The 8,524-nt window shown below is 42.3% G+C and overlaps 1 protein-coding gene across 2 annotated transcripts; it reads left to right on the top strand.

Moving 5' to 3' along the window:
* Window positions 1-1,587: 1,587 nt before the first annotated feature.
* LOC147446064 (uncharacterized) lies at window positions 1,588-5,806 on the top strand. Of its 2 annotated transcripts, XM_086525377.1 has the most exons (2): window positions 1,588-4,445; window positions 4,562-5,806. In XM_086525377.1, the coding sequence occupies exons 1-2, from the start codon at window positions 2,535-2,537 to the stop codon at window positions 4,568-4,570; spliced, it is 1,920 nt and encodes a 639-aa protein (XP_086381503.1). In that variant the 5' UTR covers window positions 1,588-2,534; the 3' UTR covers window positions 4,571-5,806. The 2 variants fall into 2 exon arrangements, with proteins under 2 accessions (XP_086381503.1, XP_086381502.1); XM_086525376.1 differs by having other exon boundaries at window positions 1,592-5,806.
* The last annotated feature ends 2,718 nt before the right edge of the window (window positions 5,807-8,524 follow it).

Below are 8,524 nucleotides of genomic sequence, written 5' to 3'. Positions count from 1 at the left end.
TTTCAGTCTCAAATCAGAATCAGACAAGGGAGAAATTTTGGACTCTTGCCAAAATTCAAGAAAGAAGGGAAGGATGTAGACGACTGAGACACTTTCACTAAGTGGGAATGTTCTCTTATGAAACGGACAGTGAATTAGTCAGTAATTACTACGGTAATTACTATGGTAAACCCAAGGTGTATAAATAGGGCCCATTACATTGTAATCGGGTTGGCATTTGGGTTAGCATTTCGGCGGCATTTGTACTTGAGTTGTCAATCATTGGCAGTTGTTGTCGGTTGTACTCTATTTATAAATCACATCATCCTTACTGTAATCTTTCATCTATAATTCCAATCACGGCAGATATTCGAGTCACACTTACTCTGTGCTTTGAATCTGAATCTGAATCTGAATATTATTCTCAGTACATAGTCTGATTCTCATTCCAGTAGATAAATTCCACTTCAGTTTCTTATTCTCTGTCGAGTCAACTGTCTAAACTAGCACATCATCAGTAGCCGAAATCTTCTAACACTGGAATTAGCTATCTCAAGAGATCAACTCCAATTCCAGTAAAGCTTTGTAATCAAGCTCTAGTCTTATTAAATACTATCATTTTTAAGCATTCAAGGTGTCATTTGCGCCAGTTTCCTTGTATTGGGCATTTTCTCTCACTCTTTTCCCACAGCAAGCCGTCGGTGCTGACTCAGTGCACCTCACAAACACTGCTACCAAGCTTTCCTCGCAACTCGGACATGCATAGGCATTCGACTCGACACAATCCAATTTCTGCGTGGGTCTGGTGTGTAACAGGGTTAGGGTGCAACCGCACACGAGTGTGCTACCCCCACCCTGGCTACTCCTACCCAACGCCCACCCTAACCGTGCGCATGTGAGTCCAGGCATTCGCACGGAACAGTCTTGCTCCACATGGCAGTGAGGGCAACAGTTTGCGGCCCGTGCTTGTGGCTAGGAGCCTGTGAGGATGTACATGCCCGCTTGCTTAGGTGCTCGAATTCAATGCCACAACCATGCTTGAGTGGAGAAAACAAATTTTTGTTTAACGCTGCCATGCTACCCATGCCCATGGGAATGCAACGATTTTGTGAGGGTCTGGAGTCAACTCTAACCCGTGCGAATCCGCTCTTACACACCAAAATTTGTTCGTGGAGTGAGAACGGATTCACATGGGCTGGAGTTGACTCTCGCCGTGGACTAAGAGCGGATTCGCATGGGCTGGAGTTGACTCCAGCCTCTCACAAAATCGTTGCATTCACATGGGCAAGGGGTAGCATGGTAGCGTTAAAGGCGTTGGGTAGGAGTAGCCAATGCGGGGGGATATCACCCCGCATGCGGATGCACCCTAACCAGCCTTAGTCTTGGAGGTCTAATGAATTGTTCCTTAAACCTTAAAATCTCCCTCCTCCTCCTCCTTGTGCATGAGAGAGAGAGGAGCTCCTTGTGCATGAGAGAGAGAGGAGGGAGCATTTGGTCGACATGGATTGCAGTACTTTATATGTGGGGGCAACCTTTATGTGCGCTTGGATGGCAGACAGAAATTCGTTCTGCCGCCAACACACATGATTGAGTGTATCACAAGCTATAAATTATGTGTGTGTGTTTCCTCTCTCCCCTTCTCAGCCAGCTTCTCTCTCTCTCTCTCTCTCTCTCTCTCTCGTGTTGATATTCGTATTATGTATACCCCAAGTTGGGTATCGAGCTTTCCTCATCAAGCTACAGTCTACAGAGGAGAGGAGAGGAGAGTTGGAGTCTGAGGAGACGCTTCTACGACTACTGGGTAAACACATGCTCCCATATGCTCACTCTAGTGCATCACACATGCCTCCCTTCTCTTTGTCAGAGAAGCGTATGATTAATTATCCACAAGGTCCAAGAAGGAGCGCTGAGAGAGAGAGAGCGAGAGAGAGAGAGAGAAAGAGAGAGAGCGCTGTTCTCAACTGCTGGGTTTGTGCGTGTGTGTAGATCGCCCTTTCTTTTGTGATAAGTGAGGGAGATTGCACAGAGACACAGAGAGAGAGAGAGAGAGAGAGAGAGAGAGAGAGAGTACACAAGAGTGGCGCAGAGGATGATCACCTAATTGGGCTTCAAATGCACGTTTTACCACAACATTCTCTTTTAGACGGCAGCAAATTACCAAAACACAGCGAGAGAGAGAGAGAGAGAGAGAGAGAGAGAGAGAGAGAAAGATTATCTCAGAAGGGTACTGTCACTACTGTGTGTTCTTCTCTCTCTTACCACTCGACTGGCCTTTCCCATTGTACTGCCGCAGGCTCTTAACCATCTCTGCCCATTATGAAGTCTAATTGGGTCATCACAACCTACCTGAGCTAGTAGCTACATACAAGCATGCGGCCCCTTCCCATGATGGGGATCATCACAGTCCACTCACATGCAAACATGCGGCTCCAGCTATGGTAGCTTTGCTACTCGACCATCACTTCAGTAGCATCATCATCATCGTCTCTCTCTCTCTCTCTCTCTCTCTCTCTCTCTCTCTCTCTCTCTCTCTCATATACACATAGTCACAAACCATGGACAAGATATGGCTGAAGGAGAAGATAGACAAGTGTTTTTTTCTCATCCTATCCAAACCATTCATTCTGCTCGCACTCCTCGTTGTTGTCATGTCGATGATCTTGCGCATCATCACGCCATGCTTCCTGGTGTTCTGCTCTCTAGTCACAGCCACTGCTATAGCTCTACAAACAGGGGAATTTCTGGGCTTTGCATCCAGAACAGGGGAGTTTCAACCAGGCCTTCAAATAAGCCAAGAGAGGTCTGTTTCTTTACACATCCACACGCAACAGAATTGCGATTGTGCCTTGGCACCCACCGCAACCACAGCCTGGAAGTACAGATTTGCGCAATCACTACGACAAGTTTCCTGTTCATTCCTTGAATTTATGAAGATACATGTTTTGTCAGACTTAAGAGAAGAGGTTTTCTGTGGAAAAGGTGTCGAAGATGACAAGTTAAGAATTGCGACAGAGCATCTCTCCAATGTGAGCAAAAGAAGGCTGACGATGCAGGTAGGGGTCAAGAATGAGTTGTGGGCGGATGACGGAGACTTGTGTGCTTGTGATGAGTCCATTGTTTGCGTACACAGGTCTCTGGACATGGTTGTTGCTAAAGGTAAGGTACAACCATCATGTGGTGATGTCCCTGAATTGGAGGATTGCACAACCTCCAGTGAAGAGGAAGAAGTATGCAAACAGGTTCTTGAGACGAATGCGCATGCACCCCACTCCCTCGACGATGTCGTCGGGGTGGATGCCGTGTTGCAACCGACGAATGTTTCGAAGGCTGCAATTGTGTGGACAAGTGAGGATGGCCATTCCATAGACAAGCACCAAATTCTGCCTTTGGAAGGTTGCAAGCAGTGCAAAAACATACAATGCAAGGACATGGATGCAGACAGAGGCAGAGATCAAAAGAAGCTTGAAATCACAGATGCAGATCTTCAAAATGCTGCAAGTGAATTTTACACGCTAGAAGGTGATGTGCTTTGGAGCGAAACAGACATGAAAAAGCAATCGCGTACAAGTGCGGGGGCTAATTCGGTGCTGCCAATTACATGTGAGTTTTGCAAGCAAGAAGGTAAGCGGTCTCATAATTTTTCCACTTTCCCATTGAAATCAGGCACAGGGACAATGAAATTTACACGTGCGCCACCGCCTGCAAGCTCAAAACTCATCTACTATGTTGATGATGTCAAGAGAGCCCAAGAGGACAGTGGGTCCGAAGAAAGTGTGCGCGCATCAGCTGATGGTTTGAATGAGGATGTTATGATAGACCAGGAGCTAAGAACTATTGTGTCGAGGTCAGGAAACAAGGGTGAGGAATCAAATTACATGTCTACAGCAGGCAGCTTTAGGGACTATGTAGGGAGCTTCAGGGAGTTTGACACGTTCTGGCCGAATTATGACATCTCAGAAAGAAACGAAGACGAGTTTTTTGTTGGCTGTTGCGATGATCATGCGAAACCGTGCATCTCTCATTCCAGATCACGAAGCAAGGTACTTCAGAACGACCCTTTGCTGTCGAAAGCGAGCCTGATACGAGAGCAAGAGATTATGGATGTGTTATGGCAAGAATACAATGAGGACAGGAGGCAAAAGCACAGCATTAAGCTTAGCAACAAGCAACAAAGGGAGAATATAGCCCAAAAGCAGAGGCCAAAGCTTGGTCACGTGGATGGCAGTAATGATATCAGTGAAGTGCTGAATGAGGGAAGCACAGCAGAGTCTTTCAATGTACTGCAAAATGACTATGTGATGAAACTTAACGGGGCGGCAGCTGATCATGATGCGCATAGTTGTCGATATGGATGTGATAAACCTTGTTGGGACAAGGCAAGGGGTTACCAGAGGCGACGGCATTTTGTTGGGCTCTGCAGGTTGTTTAGAGAGTTTGGGCTTAAGCAGTGCATGCAGAGTTCCAAGGTAGACAATTAAGGAACATAGTTGACACCGTTGTTTTGGGTATATTACATCTCACACTTGGTTATCATTGCTATATGTAGTTGCATTTAACATGAGGCAGTGACTGGAATGTGTAGATGCTTTAGAGGGATAAGCGGCCTCGTTTGCAGTGTGGCACAAGACGGAGGTGTTCTGGCTCGCTGTCAGCAAAGTGAGCAACAGAACTTGTAGATGCTTTAGAAGAAGCAATGGATGCCGTCAACAGTAGGGGCAATAGTTCAGCTCTGGCACATTCCTGATGGACGGATTGAATGAGGTTCACTCATGAAGATTTACTTCACATGTGCCAAAAGAACAGGAAATGCTGGCAAAAGCTTGATGAAGGCATTCGATGCAACGATTAGGTTTGCTCGTGATCAACATTACTGCAAGTGAGCAACAAGTACATTTGGTGAAGGTTGGCCAAAACTTGAAGACACTCAATTCAACAAAGTTGTGTGTGTGAGCTTGGTTAAGGCACTCACAATGCATCAATTAGGTTTGCTCATGAACAATACTTCAAGTGAGCAACAAATACATCTTATGAAGGTTGGCCAAAACTTGAAGACACACTCCATGCAACAAAGCTGTGTGTGTGTGTGTGAGAGAGAGCTTGATGAAGGCACTCCATGTATCACTTAGGTTTGCTCATGAACATTGCTTCAAGTGAGCAACAAGTACATTTAGAAGGGTGTCCAAAAATTGAAGACATTCAATGAGGCATGCAACTTTCAATGTACAAATGGGTGGTGGTGTTGGCACAAACTGACTCAAAAGGGCAGTGCATTGCTTTGTTCCACATTTTTGAAATAGTCGGAGATAGCATCGACTTCTCTTGAAAATAGTCGGAGATAGCATCGACTTCTCTGGAGTAACGCTTGATTTTGGGTTTACTACCAGGTTCTTGTCTCAAATGGCCAAAGGCCATCTACCTCTGCAGTGTGGTTGTAGACACTCAACCCCAACAGAATTTTCACATGGACTAACATAATACACCTTGCCCTTGAGTTGAAGGTTGAATGAATCATTATAGAAAGATACCTTCTTGACATAAACTAGCTGGAGTTGTTAATGACTTCTTATGGTGTGAGCATTTTTGGTCTCTTAACAAGTTGCTGTTTTGAAACAAGTTTATGCATGAGTTCCTTCATGGTTAACATCAACGTTCTCGGATAAATGCAACCCTCAATAGAGTTTGGACATCTTTTGTAAGAATTCTCACCATGAGAATAGTTTTGGCATGCTCAGAAACATACTTTACAGGCTTGAACATTGCTTTTACTCCCATCTATATATGGCATTGAGTCGATGTCTATGGCATCTTGAAGCAAAAAATTGTACATGCTAATCATCTACTTTTTGAATCCCTAACTAGATGTATGCTCAAACTATTAGGATAGATAGAACTGTCCAAATTTACCAAAACAGACCTAATATTTTAACTTTGAGGAATCCACATGCACACAAGAAGATTAGAAATTTTCTCATGTAGGAAAATGGAGTCTTTCTCAGTGTTTTTCATACAATGCATAACATCATGAGCTTCTGCTCGAGAGGCACCGCATACCTAGCTAGGTACGATTGGGGGCAGGGGACCCCTGGCCCCCCCACCGGGCCGGCGGTCCCCTGCCCCCAATCGTACCTAGCTAGGTATGCAGCGCCTCCCTCACAGAAGCTCATGATGTTGAGGTAAGTCACAATGTGGGAAATATTGTGAAAATTTGTCCAAAACTTCTTGTGATGACACGAGGGCTCCAAATTTTGACATAAGAAAAAGATAATCTAATAAATTAGCTAGTGAAAGAGACCTTCAGAAACAAAATTTATGTATGAAAATGAAACTATATAGATCTTACTTTATGTATCATGTATAAAAATCAATATTTAGTATGATGCATGAAAAGCAATTTGAAGATTCACAATAAGAACATGAATTTTCTTTTTAATAATAAACCATGGTTTGAAGGTTCATTGGTGTTAATGAGAGTCAATTGACATACAAAGCTATGGAATGAGAGTGAGAGGGCAATGTAGTGAGTGTTAAGGATGGTATTTCCTAGTTTTTGAAGTTGGTCTACTGTTTCGGCATTGTTTTTTACGCATTCGTCAAGTTGTGACTTGATTGTTTCTATGAGTGTGTTATCAAAATTTGTCATGTATGAGGTACTAGCTGCTCCATGTGCATTTGACACAAATTAAATATATGTTTTGACATCCATAGGCTTATAGTGATTGTTTGTGTGTGCATCTTTTGGATTCCGTTGAGTGCAATTGTGGGAACAAAAAATGTTGCTTCAAGAGGTTCAAATATAGTTTTGAAATGTGATTGACAAAGAAAAGCGGCCATTACTGAAATGATAGTAGGTGTTGCATTGTGGAGACTTTCTTCAATATGTTTAATTGTTTCTTTATATCTTTTAACAACTACTTTTTCTTATATCTTTAGACGAATATGGATATTAGTGCATCTTTTAAGTGTATTTTGAGTAGGGAACCATCAATTGACATGTATTTGTCTATAAATTGAGTGCTAACATTGTCTACATATTTGTCTGGCATGGAAATATAGGCATGTCATTGGTTTTTAAAATACACAAGAACATATACTTGTTTATGGTTTTTTGTGTTTTTTGGCTTATTGTTTTGGATTTCAAGTCGTATCTAATTCTCTTGATTTTTGAGTTTGTTGTTGTTGCAACATGGATTGACGTTGGATTGTTTTCAAGGTATTTGGCCACAATTACAATTTCTTGTGTTCTTTGTTTGGGTTTGATTCAACGAAAGCTCTTAGTATCTTTAGTCTTCTCCACAATCCATCGAAGGTGTATTTTGTGTGGTTTTGGCGTAGACTTTGGGAAATATTGCAAACTTGTAGGTTCAATAAGAACCACTAAGTTTTGGGGATGGAGTGCATTAAATGTTATTTCTTTCAATGAAATCTTTGTCTCAATTGAGGTTGCATTGTGAAGTTTAACTTGTATTTGTTTGTGAATCATGCATGCAAAGGCTGCTCATGAGCACGGTTTGTGTAGACAAACTAAAGTGTTACACATTTTAAAACCTTTAAAGTTTGTGCCTCCAAGAAGTTGAGAAGGATGGATTGGGTAGACATACTAAGTGTTAGAGATTTCAAAACGTCTAAAGTTTGTGTCTCGAAGAAGTTGAGAAGGACAAAAAATCTATTGAAAAGCAAGCATTTTAAGGTGCAAGGCAGCCAATCCAAAGCATGTAAAGCTTGCAGGATAGGCAAAAAATTTAAAGGAAGCACATTGCCATCCACAACTATGAGTTGCATTTGATGCAAACAACACCAACCACACCACCGGGTGCTACGAATTCCAATGCCATGGGTGGGAATTCAAGGAGGTAGGTAAGAAAGTTAAAGTTAAAGTGCAATTGTGAACTTACTAAATCTTACATAATTTCTACAGAGACAGCTTGGCAAGCGAAAGTCTCTTATGTCAAGAAAGACTTTGCAGTCATATGAAGTTTAACAGATAAGTTTCCTAAGCTATTTCCTTTCACCGTTGGGATGATTCTCAATAAGACATACAAATTGACAAGGTCGATTATCTATGAATGATTGACAAGTTCAATTTCATTTTGCCATGACATCAATATGTTAGCGGGAGTATCCATTAGCTATGAGCATAGAAATTCCAACATGTTTTATTCTTACAATGTCCTTATGTGAAGCATGGTTTCATTTTAAGCATATTTCATAGAAGCTTACAAAGTTTGGAATATGCTATCAACATACGAGCTTAGGGGGACTTTGCAACTATTTTGAATAATATTTCACTAGGTGTCGGTATGAATCAAGCCAAGAGGGCATGCATGGTACATACACCAACTCTCAAATTATCAGCATACATGGCTATGAGTCAGATTCAAGCAAGGATGACAAAATCAGCTAAATTACACTCTTAATCTAGAGTTTACTTTGGAACTTCATGACAACTGGCCACAAAGGGGCACAAGGTTAGAAAATTGCAAGTTCTTGTTTTTCCCTGTATTTTAACCATGAGCTTCTACTCCATACAAGGGTACTTACCATTGAC

The sequence above is a fragment of the Adiantum capillus-veneris genome, chromosome 12, assembly GCF_014529385.1.
Source record: "Adiantum capillus-veneris isolate H3 chromosome 12, ASM1452938v2, whole genome shotgun sequence".
Classification (NCBI taxonomy): domain Eukaryota; kingdom Viridiplantae; phylum Streptophyta; class Polypodiopsida; order Polypodiales; family Pteridaceae; genus Adiantum; species Adiantum capillus-veneris.
The sequence above is the reverse complement of the archived record's forward strand: the minus strand, read 5'-3'. Positions and strand labels throughout refer to the sequence as shown.

Bases quoted from the DNA above. Each gene is read 5' to 3' on its own strand.
- LOC147446064 (XM_086525376.1), top strand. From the start codon at position 2,535: ATGGACAAGATATGGCTGAAGGAGAAGATAGACAAGTGTTTTTTTCTC.